This window comes from Mustelus asterias, chromosome 17 (genome assembly GCF_964213995.1).
Source record: "Mustelus asterias chromosome 17, sMusAst1.hap1.1, whole genome shotgun sequence".
Taxonomy (NCBI): Eukaryota; Metazoa; Chordata; class Chondrichthyes; order Carcharhiniformes; family Triakidae; genus Mustelus; species Mustelus asterias.
In genome coordinates this window covers 28649562-28666544 of record NC_135817.1, presented here as the reverse complement: position 1 = coordinate 28666544, position 16983 = coordinate 28649562, and the positions used below count along the sequence as shown (strand labels likewise).

The window sequence follows — 16983 nt, the reverse complement described above, 5'->3', positions numbered from 1 at the left end:
TCTCTGTTGTAAGGTTCCATGCAGATGTTTGGGCAGACTGCCTCACTGTTTCTCCAGGTCACTTCCTAGAGCTAAGCTGATCTGGAGAAGAGGACATGCTACCAACCTACCTGTGGGTAATTAGCAACCTGCTTAGTACCATTCTCCTGCCTTCTCCATGTAACCCTGTACATTCTTCCTTTTTAGATAACTAATTCCCTTTTGAATGCCTCAGTTGAACCTGCCTCCACCACACTCTCAGACAGTGCATTCCAGATCTTAACCACTTGCTGCGTGAATTTTTGTTTACCATTATCTTCAATTTGTGCCCTCTTATTCTTGATTCGTCAAGAAGTGGAAACAGTGTCTCCCCATTGACTCTGCCCTAAATCCTTATGATTTTGAAATGGTGCAATGGGATATTTTAAATCCACCTGAAAGGGCAAATACGGTCTCAGTTTAATATCTCATCTGGCACTTTTTTCTAATGAGGGTGGGAATTTTTGACTCAGAAGGTCATCCTTTCCTTTTTTATTTGTTGTTAAAGCAGTTATAAATCATGTCGGAACTATGGATATATAGATATCGTTTAACTCTAGGTCTGTATTTATCTCATTTATAATAAATTATTTTCTTCTTCTAATGTCATGGTTTATACCTGGAAATTCTTATTTGGATAAAGTGACCATTTTATGAAATGCAAAATTTAAATTGTGTGGCGATAAAAGACATTTCCTACAAGTAAAGAATAAAATCACAGCGTGCCTTTCGTGCCTACGCATTACAAACAGGTCACAAAAGATTGTAATCTCTATAACATTCGACCACACAGAACTAGGTCCTAAATTAACATTGAATAGATGCTGGCGATATTTTAAAAAACCCGTCCATTTTCATGAAATGTGATGAGCTAATTTACACATCACAGAACTATTTCCATTTGTGTTGTATCTCCGTACAACACACATGCCCTCTTGCACAGTATTGTGATCAAAATAGTTTTCACAATTTGTTTTACTACCTTTGGTCACAATTAATTGGTTTGCCAAGTGGACTGAAACAGATAGGTTAGAGGTTTCAGAAAGAAAGGCTAAAACTCAGTGCTCCCTTTAACGTTCTGTGAGACTGTAATCTCAATTCCATCAGCTCTTCCACAGCACCAGACCTACTTATTTTCCCCACACTCATTGATACTATTTTTACCTATTCCAATTTCTTATCAATACCACTTTGCAGCTGTCTTTGCTCCTCAAAACAATTTACAATGCCTCCTATTTTACTGTTGAGTTTGAAGAACTCTCGCAAAACATCCAAATCACTAATGTGTACAGTGAACGGAAGTGATCCCAAAGCAGAGCATTTCTACTAACTTCTAGCCATACCGAGGAAAAATCTTAATTCTTACTGTCTATTTCCCATTTCTTTAGCGGTTTTAATCCAATCCACCACCCCTTCCAATTTCATGGGCACACTTCTCCCATCCCACTGCGCTAATGCGCAGCAGACTGGTAGATTCTTGGGTCAGCCGATTCACGGGATTCACACAAGCGTTCACACCCCACTTGCATCTCCCAGTGCCGGATTTCCGGTCCAAAGCTAACCACTGTGCCACTGTAAATACCCAACTTCTGCTCCCAATTCATATGTGTGTACAAAGTGGATAAGCTGTCAAGTACTTTAAAATACTAACCGCTTCAAATTTTGAAAAAAATAAACCCTACGCGGCTGCTTGCAATTTCACTAGCTGTTTGTTGACACAAAATAAGGGTTATCGTTAGAGGATTAGTGCTGCATGGCTGTTTCTATAACCTATCATCATCACTGTTGAGGTCCTGTATTTTCACAGTTTGGTTGAAAGCTTCAAGTGGTTATAAAGTCTTTGATGTGGAACAATGAATACAAATGTTTGTTATCATAAGGGATTAAGTACTAGAAGGGAATGTTTTTTTCCATGAGGGATTAAGTACCTGAAGGAATTTAAATGTTTTTTTCTCTATGAGAGTATTCTCTTAAACAGTGGAGCTTGCAATAAACACGTAGAACTTTATTTCATCTGACCATGGCTCCCGAGGTCTGCCCATGGTGACTATTGGGTGAGTTGATATGGAGGGTATAAGGGCAAAGAGTGGTGGATGAGGGTGTCATGGCTTCGTGTACGCTTGCACTAAGTTGGCATAGGGGCTATGGGGAGGAGTGATGGCATCATGTGTTTGCATGAGTTGACACTAAGTTGGCACGTGGGCCAAAAGGGGCCATGTGGTTAGCATGAAGGGTCTTATGGGGGGGGGGGGGTAGAGGGGCATTGGTTGCATAGATGTTAAGAGGGGCCATGGAACATATAGAGGGAATTGAGGCAGCATGTGTTGGCATTAAAGGAGCGTGGGGAGTGAGGGCTAGAGGGTTTTCTTTATTCTTATTGTAAGTCGGATCAAATCCCAGAGTACTGAAGCAAGCCTTTTAGCCAGGCTTCCATGGCTCCAGCAGCCCCTATGGCTTCCTCTGCATTTTTCTGGAGTTGGCGGGCCCAACTTTAGTTAGCAGCTGCAAACCTGCAGGAATGAGCTGCTATAATGATTTACATGTTTTATTTAAGCCCACAAATAGTTTGGATGGAAATGCAAGCTGTTTATTTTGAGGTACTCCAGTAAATCATGGAGCACTCACCTTGACCAGACACCCAATTTATATTGGAAAGCAGGTGAGTGGCAGTTAGACATCACTGCCAAATTTTCGAAGGTCACGTGCAATATTCAAACTGTCCAAATTCAAAAGACATATTCAAGATCACTTGCTTACTTTTGTATTCAATGCCCTTAAATATAAAGTCCAGAATTATATTTGCCTTTTCTATCTGATAAATTTATGGAGGTTGATTTCGAGATCTATTTAAACTTGCATGCCCCAGGATCCAGGGATTATCACTGTCGTAATTTTACAGTTCTTTTTCCCAAAATGTTCTGCTTCAAAGTTCTTAGCTATCAGTTCACCTCACCTACCAATTATGGTTCTGCTCCATGAACTGAACAATGTTTTACTAGTTTCCTGCATTCTTCTTCACAGCAACACCCCTTAATTTGATATCATCAGTGACTCAATGACAATGAGTTTTAAGTTGGTGCCCCTGAAATGAACAGAATTCTATCTTTTCCCTACATGATAGTTTCCAATAGTTAAACATTACCTTGCAATACAAACCAAGCAAGTGACTTTTTCTGGTTGGTAGATTTAGATGAGTCTCAGGGAAGATTGAACAAAGGAGAAGACTGAGGATGAATCTGACAGAAGTCTTTAAAATTAGGCAAGTGTTTGATAGGGTAGACGGAGAGAAGATGTTCTCACTGGCAGGCGAAATCAGAAATAAGTCCAGGAGAAACATCTTTACTCAAGGAACAGTGAGAATGTATAATCACTATAGCAGCTGAGGAGACTAATAGGGATGCACTTAAGGGGATGCTAGATAAAAACATGAGAGAAGGAGGAATAGAAAGATGTATTGATGGAGTGGATAAAGAAAGGTCAGAGAAGGCTCATGTGGAACATAACATGGCCTGGACTAGTTGGGCCAAATATCCTGTTTCTATGCTATAAATACTTTGCAATATAACGCAAGCAAATGACTTGTGTTGTCAGTAGTTTTAAACTGGGATGTCTGCCAGCTAGGTCTCAAGTTGTGTTATCAGCAGTGGAGGACAATAATCTTTAAAGAGAAGCTTGGGATAAGGCACTTGTCAGTTTTGAGGGAGATGCTACAGAACATGTGAAAACCATGTAATCATGGAAATGATGGATTTGACTTGGAAAGCAAAGACAACCTTTCGGGAAGGTAAAGGAACATACTGCCAAGTCTCTGGAAACTGTGTCCATACTAAAGCTATGAGAAGAGGTTGGAGATACTTGGTTTGTTCTCACTGGAACAACGGAGGTTGAGGGGCGACCTGATAGAACTCTACAAGATTATGAGGGGCATGGACAGAGTGGATAGTCAGAAGCTTTTTCCCAGGGTGGAAGAGTCAATTGCTAGGAGGCATAGGTTTAAGGTGCGAGGGGCAAGGGTTAAAGGAGATGTATGAGGCAAGTTTTTTTTACACAGAGTCTCGGGTGCCTGGAACTTGCTGCCGGGGGAGGTAGTGGAAGCAGATACGATAGTGACTTTTAAGGGGCGTGTTAATAACTATATGAATAGGATGGAGATAGAGCAATCTGGTCCCTGGAAGGGTAGGCGGTTTTAGTTCAGTCGGGCAGCATGGTCAGTGCAGGCTTGGAGGGCCGATGGGCCTGTTCCTGTGCTGTAAGTTTCTTTGTTCTTTATTGTTCTAAATACCAACTAACGTGAACAAGGTAAGGCCTCTTATATTTGCTTCACCCCTGAATCCTTCTTGATCTTTGATAGAACAATGCTGAAAGCTAATATATCTTCAAATGGCAGTTATCATTATCTAACACTTTGTAGTTGCTCCCACCTCAACTCCAGCCTTCCCCAGTGGACTCCCACATATTAATGATTTTTTTGGTCAGGAGGTAGTTTTCTTTCCTCCCCAAACATCTCCTATCTCATCACTGGCACTGTGCCCTGCCCAGTTGTTTTTCTTCTCTATCTCAGGAGACAAAACAAGAAAGACTGAAAAAGTCATCCACCAAGGAAAGCCAGGGCATTCCAGTTACATTAGATTGAAAGATGAACTTACATTCAATACAGTAAAGCCCATTGCAGGACTTCATATCAAGACATCGTTTTCTAGAATGTTGTTCCCACGTATATTTATTTCATAATTTAAAAAAAAATCAAAATCATAGCTGTTTGAGTAAATAATTACAGATTTGCATACTTCAGGCAAGCTCGGAACTAACTTAAAATTAATAAGCAAATTAACAATCAAACTACCTTGCATCAGATCTATGACGCAAACTGCTTATGTAATTCATGAAAATTTACACAAGCTAAACTTGACTCAATCCTTCAATCGCTTCACGTGTACATCAGAAGATTTATACGATCCTCTCTGCTCCACTTCTCAGTTTAACATTCTTTTAAGTTAAGGCATTTTCTCATTTGCCTTTACTTCAACACTTCATAATGTTGTGTACTCTTTCAAGATGCCAACATTAGAATGTTTGTAAATTTGGCCACATCTATATACAGTACATGACTTGTTTGACACAGCAGTATAAGTTTTCCAAACTCTGCATGTTTGGTTAAATTTCATCCACTGCTTATTGCAACAGATCTGTCAGCAGGAAGGTCTAGAAGTGAACAAAAGGTTGGTCAACTTCTCCCCACTTACAAGCAATACCTGGTATCTGCCATCCACTGATTAATAGCAATAGCTTTCAAAGAATGCAAACTTGACAAAAATCAATTGTGAGAAGCCGCGTGCCATTCTTCACTGTCAAAACAAATCCTACCTCCAAAAATAACATCCCACCAAGTCTTTCTGTGACACGTACCACAGTTTGATGATTGACCTGAATCACTTCATCCCCAGCGTGGATTTTCTTGCACCGATCCGCAGGAGACTTTATAAAGGGAGGAAAAAAGGGAAACCCAGTTGAAGAAAAATAAAAGCATTATCAAGTAAAAATATGCAACATTTACTTACTTCATTAAGTACTCCTACTACTTCCCATCTTTTATATAAACACATCAATGATGTTTGCCATTGCTAAAGTTACAGTGAAAATAACACTACAATATTTTATCCACCTAATATTTCACTTCGGTTAATATTCAGTTAATTCCCATTCAATTTCTAAATGCAGCATTACGTGACAAAAAAGAGGAGAGAAATCTTCTGCACTACCGCATTTCTATTTTCTCGGGCAGGTGTTTCCAAACATTGTTTGGTTACTTGTTCTATTCAACTTTAGTTCACAACATTCCACTCAAATGCAGTGTATTGGACAGGATTCCTAACACACCAAACTACTTCGGAATTTCTTTATTTGGGTATTGGAAATACTTGCAAGGGCACACACAAACCTGCATAAATGTAACATCCGTCTGTACGCAATGCTTGCTGTTTGCTGAAAGTCGTTCTACAAAATTGCCAATAGGACCTTTTTTTTCCCACCACCTGATTCAGTAGAATGTCCAATCACTCTCTCTTCAGGCACCTGCCCTGAAAGGGCATTGGCGATGATGGGCTTCTGTGATTGGTCCAGGTTCATGCTTGGCAAAGTACTGCAGTAGTTTGTCATTATCTTCTGCAGATGCTTGACCAGGAAAATCTCCCGTTCCTACCACCTGCCATAGGCTTGTTGGAAGGATTTACAGATTATCAACCTGTTTGGTCACACCCATGACACACTTTCTATGGCCATCAAGTCCTGAAGTGCGACTTGAACCCAGAGCTCCTGGCCCAGAGGTAGGGACACTACAACTGCACTACGAGACTTCCCGTGTGTACAATAACTATCCATGTTAAATTTTCTGCTCTTGTTTTTTTATTCAGGAATAAATAACAGTAACTAAAAAGTATACGTTTTTATGAAGTAAATATTGAAACGGTAGTTTGAATCATCTACTTTCCTCTTATCCAAATTACTGAATAAGGGTTGGAAGACTTGGCATTTCTCTTACCTTTCCAGATTTTGGGGGAGAAATTCTTTTGCATAGAGCAGAGCAATGCAATGCAGAGTAGACTTAGATTCATTCCACGAGGACCAACAGCACAATTAGTGGCCTGTGGGACCAGCTGCTCCTGTGATTCAACATATCTACATAGACATGCAGGAAATGGCACTATACTGACAAATTGCTCCCCTTGTGACTCACTATCAAGTTCATTGAGTATCAATATGCAGCTGCCGCTACATCCAGCCACATCCGTACAAGGAGCAGAAGTGAAGCGAACTGTTAAACCTGGTTCATAAACACCTATGGGATAATAAAGTCCACTATTGCCCCCAACGTAAGGTCAGGAAGCCCTACAGGTACTCACAAGGTCAACACAGAACTTAATACTTGGTTTGCGTTTTGGGTTTTTGATGCTTTCAACACAGAGATACTGCTGACCTGAGTGTCAGTGATCTTTCTGCTGCTGAAGGAAATCTCCTCTTAAGATTCAATAATCCAATGAGTATAGATCAATGGGTATCAGGTTTTAGACTCTCTCCCTCATGCTTGTCTGTAGCATTCTTCAAACAGGTTGAAGCTGAATTTGATTGTACACTGGAGGTTGAACGTCAGCCAACAGATTTTTCATGAGATACACAACTGTGATCTCTACTGGTACCATCATATAGTGACTGGTTAATATTAATGCAGCCAACTGCTGCTCAGTACCTTTCTTTATGTGGGAGACTGCAGTTCAAATTTGGCTGTTGCGACTCCTCCAAACTACTCAGAACATCTTCCAATATAATGTTCAAAGTAACAAGCCTTTCTTTTGGTCCAAAGGCCTTGGCCAGTTTCCTCTTGAAAGCATGCCAACTAACGTATTTCCATACAATGCAGGGATGCTCAGTAAGGTAAACTTCCATGCTGCATCAGCCAGACCTTGGTTCATTGCCACTTCCTCATCATTGTTTGGTGACTCACCCAGTGATAACATTTAGTGGCCATTTTGCTGCACTTTCTGTGTCTGTGTTTAGGTCCTGGTGCCAGGGAGGACACTATTAGTACTGCTCTTAGGAATGACAATGCTCTTCAGCAGTATGAGTTAAACCACTTACTGACCTGCATTTAGTGCTACATTATCATTTCATCCACTGTTATGCATTTTTGCACAATTGCTAAGCATGGGCAAACTAATAGGAGATATAACATCATTCATATACCATCCCAATAATATGGCACAGACTACAGCTTTCTGAACAGATCTATGACCTGTTCATCTTTAATGAGCAGTCACATGTGGGCCTATACTAGCTGCACAGCTGCCTCCAATTACATGCAAGTATATCCCTTAAACCTGCGAGAACACAGATTGGGAGTGAAGAATTTTCCTCAGGGCTTTTCCGCATGATTCCAAGCCCATTATGTCATATACCCGGAAATGTCGATAGCTCTATAATATTTGTTCCTTTTACTTTGCTTTCTACATGCATGCAAACAGCTCTGTGTCAATAACGCATTTTTTGGCAGATATTTTTACTACTTTCCTTCACACTAATAACATACGATACATCCTTAATTTACCATTTTCATGTTTTACCTCGTGTTTAAGTAGCACAACTTCTGTTTTGCATGTCATTGACATGTTACTGATTCTCTCAGTCATAGCCCAACATGCTAGTCTGCCTGCTAAACGTAGAGGCTGCCATACCTTACCAAATGTATGCTAACATTTCTATGTAACAGAAATCAACAACTTGTTCAGACCTTGGTATATGGGCTGAACTTTTCCTACAAATTACTGAGCCATTCTCAACGTATTCTTCACTTTCCTCAGATGAATTCACGAACTTTGCCATGTATAATGACTGAATGAATGGCCTGTTAGCTGCTTAAGCAAATCTAATTAATCATCATTGAACTGTGCAGCACATAGAAAATGGCCTTTTGATCCAATGTGTCCACATCAGCACATCCCACTTGATCCCATTCCCTGTCTTTTTTCCAATTACATTTTAAATGTTTTATTTTCACACTGTTATCCACTTCTTCTCAGAAGACATTTTGGATTCTGTTGTTTGCCACCATTTTTTTTAAAGAATATATTTCTCAGAATGTGTGCATTATTGACAAGGTGGCACTTGTTCTCCTTCCTTAGTCATCCTGAAAAGCTGCAGCCTAGAACTGCTGCTGTGCCAGCAGGGGGAAGTACAAAATGGCTCATTTGCAAACCTATTTCAGACCCCATTTTTGGTCTCCTCCTACCTTTTCTTAAGCCCTACCTAGCCGTGGCAAACCTTTTGTTCATCCTTTAGCCATACCAGTCATTTTAGCCAGTTACTGCCTGGGAAAGAGTGTCGATGCTACAGAAGACAGGCCACGTTGGGGAAAGAAGTACACATTCTCAAAAAAAATTTGACCATTACCAAAAACACACAACAAAGTCCAACGGATGGATTAAGTATAGCGAAATTCAACTAAAGCATGGAGGAAAAGTATGAACACAAGATAGGGATAAGCGATAAATGCAGGCCTTGTCAGCGATGCTTACGGACTGCAGAAGAATTAATGAAATAGAAAAAAATATACAATAACAGATAAAGACTTAAGTTTTAATACTGGTACTGTCAATAAATTTTCAATGATTAATCAGAACATATATAGGAGTGGAAGTGATTAAACATTGCAGCTTCAGTTTATTTTACTCCAGCAACCAAACTAACAACATAGATTCTGCGATCCAATAATGCACTAACTTGTAAAATACATGATGTGGAGATGCCAGTGTTGGACTGGGATAGGCCCAGCAAGTAGTCTCACAACACCAGGTTAAAGTCCAACAGGTTTATTTGGTAGCACCAGCTTTTGGAGCGTTGCCCCTTCATCAGGTGAGTCTCAGGTTGACTCACCTGATGAAGGGGCAACGCTCCAAAAGCTTGGGCTACCAAATAAACTTGTAAAGCACAGCAAGCTAAACAAGGCATACAGCACATAACAAAGACAAAACAACTTGTATAAAGAAACATCTCAAGGAGATGGAGAGCACTATCAATAACATAGTAAACATAACTGCAAAAAGACTCATGGGAGTTTGCGATCACCAGACACAAGCAGCTAGGATTTCTGGCTCATCCCAGCAGCAGGATCTTCCAGTCCTGTGAAGGCCACCACAGTGGATTTCCTGGCAGCAGGGCAAGCCATGCAAAAATTACATAAACATTGGCAGGATTGGAAGATCTGGCAGCATGGTGAGCTGCCTCCACTGCTGGAAAACATGCCGTGGAGGGGGGAATGGAAAATCCCGCCCTATAGTCAGTTCAATGAATCATTGTAAGTAGCATCAAGGACATCTAGTAACATACATGAATTTGTGACCACTTAGACAAGATTGATACTAAAATCATAGGGTGCAGGTTTTCATCTTCGCCTTCTCAGTGGTAATCTGGCAGAGCAAATCTCCTACCTTTGAGAGAACACTCCCCACTTTCAACCAAAAATTGATTCCCAATTCATTGAAATGTATGGGATTAAAAATTGGGCAGGTTCTGTAATCTGGCAGCTAAACTGCTCTGTCAGATTATAGCACATGCAGTCAGGATGAAAATTTACCCCATTGTATTTGGAAAAATTTCATCAACTATTACTCTCAAAACAAAATAAAAAATTCTTTATTGCACGTCAACCACATGATAACAAAAGCTCAGAATCGTACTCAATAAACACAGAAAACTCAACAAAATCAATGGATGGGGCACATCCAAAATGGAATAACCTTTACAGATTCTGCCTGATGTATGTACTTTCAATATTTTCAGTTTTACTTTCAGATTTCCAACATTTGCAGTGTTTTCTAGTCCATTTACTGAAATTCATTCAGCTACCTGCTCGGTGGAATGGGCTAAATTATACTGCAAGCACAATATTTTATTCAAACAAACAGATACTAAACACTGACATATTGCATAGGCACCTTCATGAATTATAAATAAGCATATCATTGAATAAATTTTATGCAATTTACTTGCGCGCTGCATTAATACAGTGAAGGGATTAAGCTTTTTGGAGATTGCGCTGTTAACTAGTGCAAGTCAGATTTCACTTCTCAGTCTGACACGAGCTGGTACTGTGCCAAATTTCATGGACAGTATTATGTAATACCTCCTCCTCACCTGCATAATGCAGCTCGCCTACATGACTAATCGGGTGGCCTGTCATCTCGAAGTTTCCAGTGCTGGTTGAAAAGTTTGAATTTTGTTTTGGCTTTTTACATAATTTAATCAACACTTTTACTGGTGCATTATTTCCTTTCATATCATAGAATCATAGAATGGTTACAATGCAGTAGGAGGCCATACGGTCCATTATGCAAAAGCAACTCAGCTAATCCCACCCAACGTCCCCTGATCCCATTTCCCTGATCTCACCCTCCCTGATCCCATTTCCACATAGCTCGACGAATGCTCTCTTTTCAGATGTTTAACCTATTTCCTTTTCAAAACCCTGATTGATCTGCCTCTACCACATTCTCAGGCGGTTTGTCCAGATTCTAAACACTCATTGGGCAGGATTTTCCAGTCACGCTCACCCCAAAACCGGAAAATCCCACCCGAGGTCAGTGGACTTTTGCATGGTCTGTGCCCCTGCCTGCTACAATTTCTGTGGCGAGTGGGACGGGAAAATTCCGGTCATTGTGTTATGAAATACATTTTCCTCATATCGCTATTGGTTCTTTTGCCAATCACCCTAAATCAGGGTCCCCTCATTCACAACCCTCTACCATTGGGAGCAGTTTCTCTCTGTTTATGCTCTCTTGTTCCCTTATGATCTTGATTGCTATTAGCAACTCTCCTTTCAATCTTCTCTTCTCGAAGGAGAAAAAGCCCAGCTTCTCCAGCTAATTGAAGTCTCTCCTTTCTGGATCCATTCACATAAATCTTTTCTGCACCCTCTCTAAATATGATGCCCAGAATTGGATATAATTCTCCTTTGAGACTGAACCAGTGATCTATAAAGACTCATCACAACTTCCTTGCTTTTGTACTTTTTGCCTCTATAAAGCCTACAATCTTACGTCTTTATATTCACTTTCTCACCCTGCCCTGCCACCTTCATTCACTTGTGTAGTTATATTCCCAGGTCTCCCTGTCCTTCACCCCCTTTCAAATTGCGCCCATTATTTTATATTGCCTCGCCTCATTCTTTCGACCAAAATGGTACCACTTTACTGCATTCAATTTCATCTGCCATGTGTCTGCCCATTTCCTCTGGAGGTCTATCACTGTCATCCACACTATTGACAACACCTCCCAATGTAATGTCATCTGTAAACTTTTGAAATTGTGCCCTGCACCTCCAAGGCCAGATCATTAACATAGATCAAGAGAAGTGGTGTCATTGTGCTGACCCCTGGGGAGCTCCGCTGCATTCCTTCCTCCGGTCTGAAAAATAACTATTCACTGCTATGCAGTTTCCTCTCATTCAGCCAACCTGATGGCTATGCTGCCACTCTTCCATTTATTCCACAGGCTTCAACTTTGCTGGAAAGTCTATAATGTGGCACTTTATCAAATGCCTTTTAGAAATTCATATACGTGACATCAATTGCATTATCTCTCTATTACCTAATCAAAAATTTCAGTCCAGTTAGATAAACACAATTTGCGTTAACAAATCCAAGCTGCCCTTCCCTAATTAATCTACTCTCATCCAACTGATTGTTCATTTTGTCCTAGATAATCATCTCTAACACTTTATCTGCCACTGAGTGACTGGCCTGCTGTTACTAAGTTTATTCTTACAACAATTTTTGAACAAGGGTTGAACATTTCCAATTCCCTGTATGCTTTCTTAATCTGGTATCCCCCCAGCCCCCTGCTCCTTCCATTGCATATTTTAGGAGGATTGGAAGATTATGGTCAGCGCCTCCACCTTTATTTCCCTCAATATTCTTCGATCCCGTCCTGCTGATTTATTAACTTTCACAGCAGCCTTTTGAATACTTCCTGTCGATAAAATTTCAGCCCATCCAGCATCTCAAAGGCCTCTTCTTTCACCTTAATATGTGAAAAATCCATTATTTTTTGAATTTCAAGACATTCAGGATGGCAATCCCTTTGAAGTGGCACTGCTATCTGGAGGTGGAAAAGTGGACAAGATGTGACCACAATCAGTGGTGTATTGAGAGCTCTTTGATTGGTGAGACAAGACTGTGTGTTACTACCTCCAACTACGTAAATTATTGCCCATCTCTCTAACTGCATTGTGGAGATTGTTTTCTTTTAAACCTTTACTCCCCGAATGGACATTAAAAGAGGAACTAAAACTTTTCTGAAAAGACTCTTCAGTTTCTTTTACACTTTATGTTTAAATTTTAAGTTAATTTTCCCAGTACCTAAATTAAGTGCCAGTCTATGGACTGAATGCTGGTGCCCCCAAGCACCAGATGGAAAACCAGTGGCAACCCAGCCATGGCCATATCGGGGAGCCCCGACGGAATTAAAGGCCTATCACATAGCTAACTGCCTGCCATTGGGTTTTAGGCAGTTTTCTCCCCCCACCCCACCATGAGCTGTGGGCCACAGAGCTGTCAGCTCTTCAGTGCCACCAGAAGCAGTGGCCATTGCTGGGACTGCAGCAGGACCTGAAGCAGCAGCCCCAATGGGGGCACCGAAAGAGAGGAGCATTCACCTGGACCAAGCAGGCAGTTCTGGTGAGTGAAAAGGTGAGGTTGGTGTGGATGCAGGAGGTGGTGGGGAGGAGGATGGGGGGTGGGGGGGTGGGGGGTCACGGAGCAGTGTCATTCAGTACAACCCTTCATGAGGCACAGGGAATACTAATGGAAGTGGCATGAGATCATTAAGTAGACCTAATTTGGCCAATTTTTCAAGTTCTTTCATGCAAAGTAGGTGTTGCTGGCATTTATTGCCCTTTCCGGATTGCCTCTGAACAGAGTAGCTTGCTAGACCATTTGAAAGGGCAGTTAAGTGTCAAGCTCATTGCTGTGGGTCTGGAGTCACATGTTGGCCAGGCCTTGTATGGATGGCAGATTTCTCCCCAAATGATATTAGTGATGGGTCTTCCAACAATTGTTGCTAGTTTCATGGCACTATTATTGACACTAATTTCATATTCCAGATTTATTAAGTGAATTTAAATTCCACTAGCTGCCCTGATGGGATTTGAACCCATGTCCCCTGCGTATTAGCCTGGGTCTCTGGATAACTTGTCCAGTAACATTACCACCACATCACCTTAAGGGATCAGGAGTGGGAAAGGTGCTGTCAACCTTCCCGACCTCTGACACCAATGGGGCGGTGGGGGGGAGTTTGCAAAGTACCTACACCACTGTCTTCCTGTCTGATTGTACAGCTCCTCATGTGCATTCAATTCCACCTGACGCATCAAGATTTCTGCTGAACATTTTTGCATCAGCCAAGATCTAGAAATAAAAGATGTCAGACTTTGAGCAGTGGAATTTTTAAAAACACACAAATTCTGAAGGCTTTTTTTAAAACATTCTCATGGGCATAGGGACCACCTGCAAAATTAGTTTGAGCTTTTAGCATTGCTCAACCCACATCTATTCGTATCGAGTAGAGAATATCTTTGATGTGTGGTCGGCTCTGCAAGCTGTTCACTTACATTTTAACATTTTTTATTTAATGCTTTTTATTTCCAGCACCCAACCTGACTCTCTATTACAGGTTTTCTGATCCCTGTTTCTAATCGATACTGGTCTGTTCACTGTTCCACTAAATCTTCCTCTCTTTTTGCAAGCAGCAATAACATTACCCTACACTTTCTTCTTCCTGCTACATGTCAGTATAGTGAAATCAAAAACAATTACATTCTACTCTCAGGCAATCTTCCACAATGACTCAAAATGGTATGACACCTTACATTGCTCCATTTCTCTTTCTTACTACAACCTGTAAGCTTTTAAAATTAAAACTGGTCATCAGTAATCACTGCTCCCTGATTTGCTTTGATCCCGAATAAGTGGGGTGGTCGCCTGGCCTACGGGGCTTTGGCCCTTCTCAATAAGAAATTATATTTCGCCACACAAGACTGAAATAAATTAGTTCTCAGGAGGATACTGAGTGAGCAATTTACGACAATGAAAGTTGATGCCAGAGAAACCAAGAGGTCATTAGAGAAGATAGAGGATAGCCACAACCGCAATATCAAAATCTTTTTGAAGCTACGCTTGAAGTCAGAGGACGACAAAAAAATTCATAGGGCCACTAATGAATTTTCCAGGGCAAAGTTAACTGAACAGATGGGATTAGGAACAAAATACTGCAATGGAATGAGAATTGGTTAACAGGCAGAAAACAGAAAGTAGGTTCTCGATGATTTGGATGTGGGGATCAAGTGTAATATTTCCAAATGTGCTGATGGCACAAAACTAGGTGGGAATGTAAGTTGTGAGGAGGCTTCAAAGATGTTTCAAGGGGACTTAGATGGCTAAGTGAAAAGGCAAGAATATGACAGATAGAATATGATGAGAATAAAGTGAACTTACCCACTTTGGTGGGAAAAAAATGAAAAACAGGGTATTTCTTAAATACTGAGATAATGGGAAGTGTTGACGTCCAAAATGATCCGAGTGTCCTTGCTCATGAGGCACTGAAAGCAAACATGCAGATGCAGCAAACAATTAGGAAGGCAAATCGTACCCTGGCCTTCCTTGCAAGGGGATTTGAGTACAGGATTAAAGATGTCTTGCTGCAAATGTGTAGAGCCTTGGTGACATACTACACCTGGAGTGTTTGGTCTCATTATCAATGGAAGGATATGTATGTCATAGAGGGAGTACAGTGGACACTCACCAGATAATCCCTGGGATGGCACAATTATCCCATGTGGAAATAGTGAGAAAACTGTGTCTGTATTGTCTGGAGTTTTGAAGAGTGAGGAGTGATCTAATTAAAGCTTACAAAATACTGACAGGATGTGACAGGGTATTTGGGTACAGATATTTTCCCTGGCTGGTGAGTCCACAACCAGGAGACACAGTCTCAGAATAAGGGGCAGGCTATTTGAGAGTGAGATGAGGAGGCATTTCTTCATTCAAAAGGTAGCAAATCTTTGGTATTCGCCATTCCAGAAGACTGGAAGTTCAATCATTGAACATATTCAAGACAGAAATCAATAGATTTCTGGATACTAATGGCATCAAGGGATATGGGAATAGTGCAGGAGAGTGACACTGAGGTGGATGATCAGCTAAGCCATGATCTAATTGAATAACAGAGCAGACTTGATGGGCCGAATGGGATAATCCTTTTCCTATGTTTTCCAAGTGGACTTCAAGGACATGGCAGAGATTTTCAGTGGATACCATGCAGGGGTGATCACTCTAGAAGCCACAAATAATGGGTCTTACAGTTGTAAGCGTTAAGGTGGATGCAAATACAGTGTTGGATAACACCTCTTAAAATAGATTGGCAGCTTAGCCTTGTCCATATTTACTGAAAGTGCTCAAAGAAATTGCAGCTTCATGCATACAACTCATTAAAGTCTGGCATTATCACCCTGTACTGAAGAGAAATCCACTTGGAAACATTGTTCAAAAGTGGCAACAACAGAATTGTTACATTACAAGCTTGACCGCTTGAGCCCGGTCTCAAGCAAGTGCGAGAAGGAATCATTGGAGATATATTCAATGGTCATTTTGATGGAAAACAGGTTGGGAGAGATTGTAAATCTTCCATCTAGAAAAGGTACCTTCCAAACCATTTTTTGAGGTAATACCAGATTGGTCGACTTTGCTAGCCCAGTGAACATCTGAACTCATTTTCAAAAGCTTTTTGAGCACTTTTTAGGATAAAGACCTGTGGCATTTTTAGGCTGATCCTCTGTCAATAAGCAATTGATTCTATTCTCATAGAAGATTGTTACTATGAACAGGGGTTCTATGTGGAACTAGCGACTTATTCACCATCTTTATGAAAGAAAGCATTCTGGGAATCATCAGCAAGTTTGCAGGTGATAGAAATGGAGCCTTAGGAGGTTCCGCTAAGCTAATCCAATACAAATCAGCCCTTGTGAGTGACTTTGGATAGGTGGCTCAGCAGAATTGCAGATAACCCTCAGGAGGCATCTGTATCTACAACTGGATTAATTTTACTGATTGGCAGCAAGGCCAACAATTCACAGAGCACACTGGAACATTTTCAATGCAAACCCTAGAATTTCTGTGCTTTGATGGAAAATTACAGAGGTCGAAGCATCAAAAACCCCACTGATCTATTTTTAGATGCTATGCAAATGTCTGAATTCTGTATGTGTAAAACATAAAACAAATTAAGGCAAAGTGTGAATTCTTCAAAATTTTCTGGGGTAACTTTTCAGGAAAAGTGTTAACTTTCGACGTTCAAGCTTTTTTTTAAAGAAGTAAAAACAAAATTGCGTTTGAGACAAATATAATTTGGCATTGAAATTTGTCA

At 40.7% G+C, this 16983-nt stretch overlaps 1 protein-coding gene across 1 annotated transcript in view; it reads right to left on the bottom strand.

Annotated features, from left to right (window-relative positions):
- The window catches only part of cnksr2a (connector enhancer of kinase suppressor of Ras 2a), a 467989-nt gene that overhangs the window by 197739 nt on the left and 253267 nt on the right, over window positions 1-16983 (bottom strand). The window contains exon 8 of the mRNA XM_078232430.1: window positions 5425-5493. Within this exon, the coding sequence (XP_078088556.1) occupies window positions 5425-5493 (69 nt within the window). The remainder of the gene's footprint in view (window positions 1-5424; window positions 5494-16983) is intronic.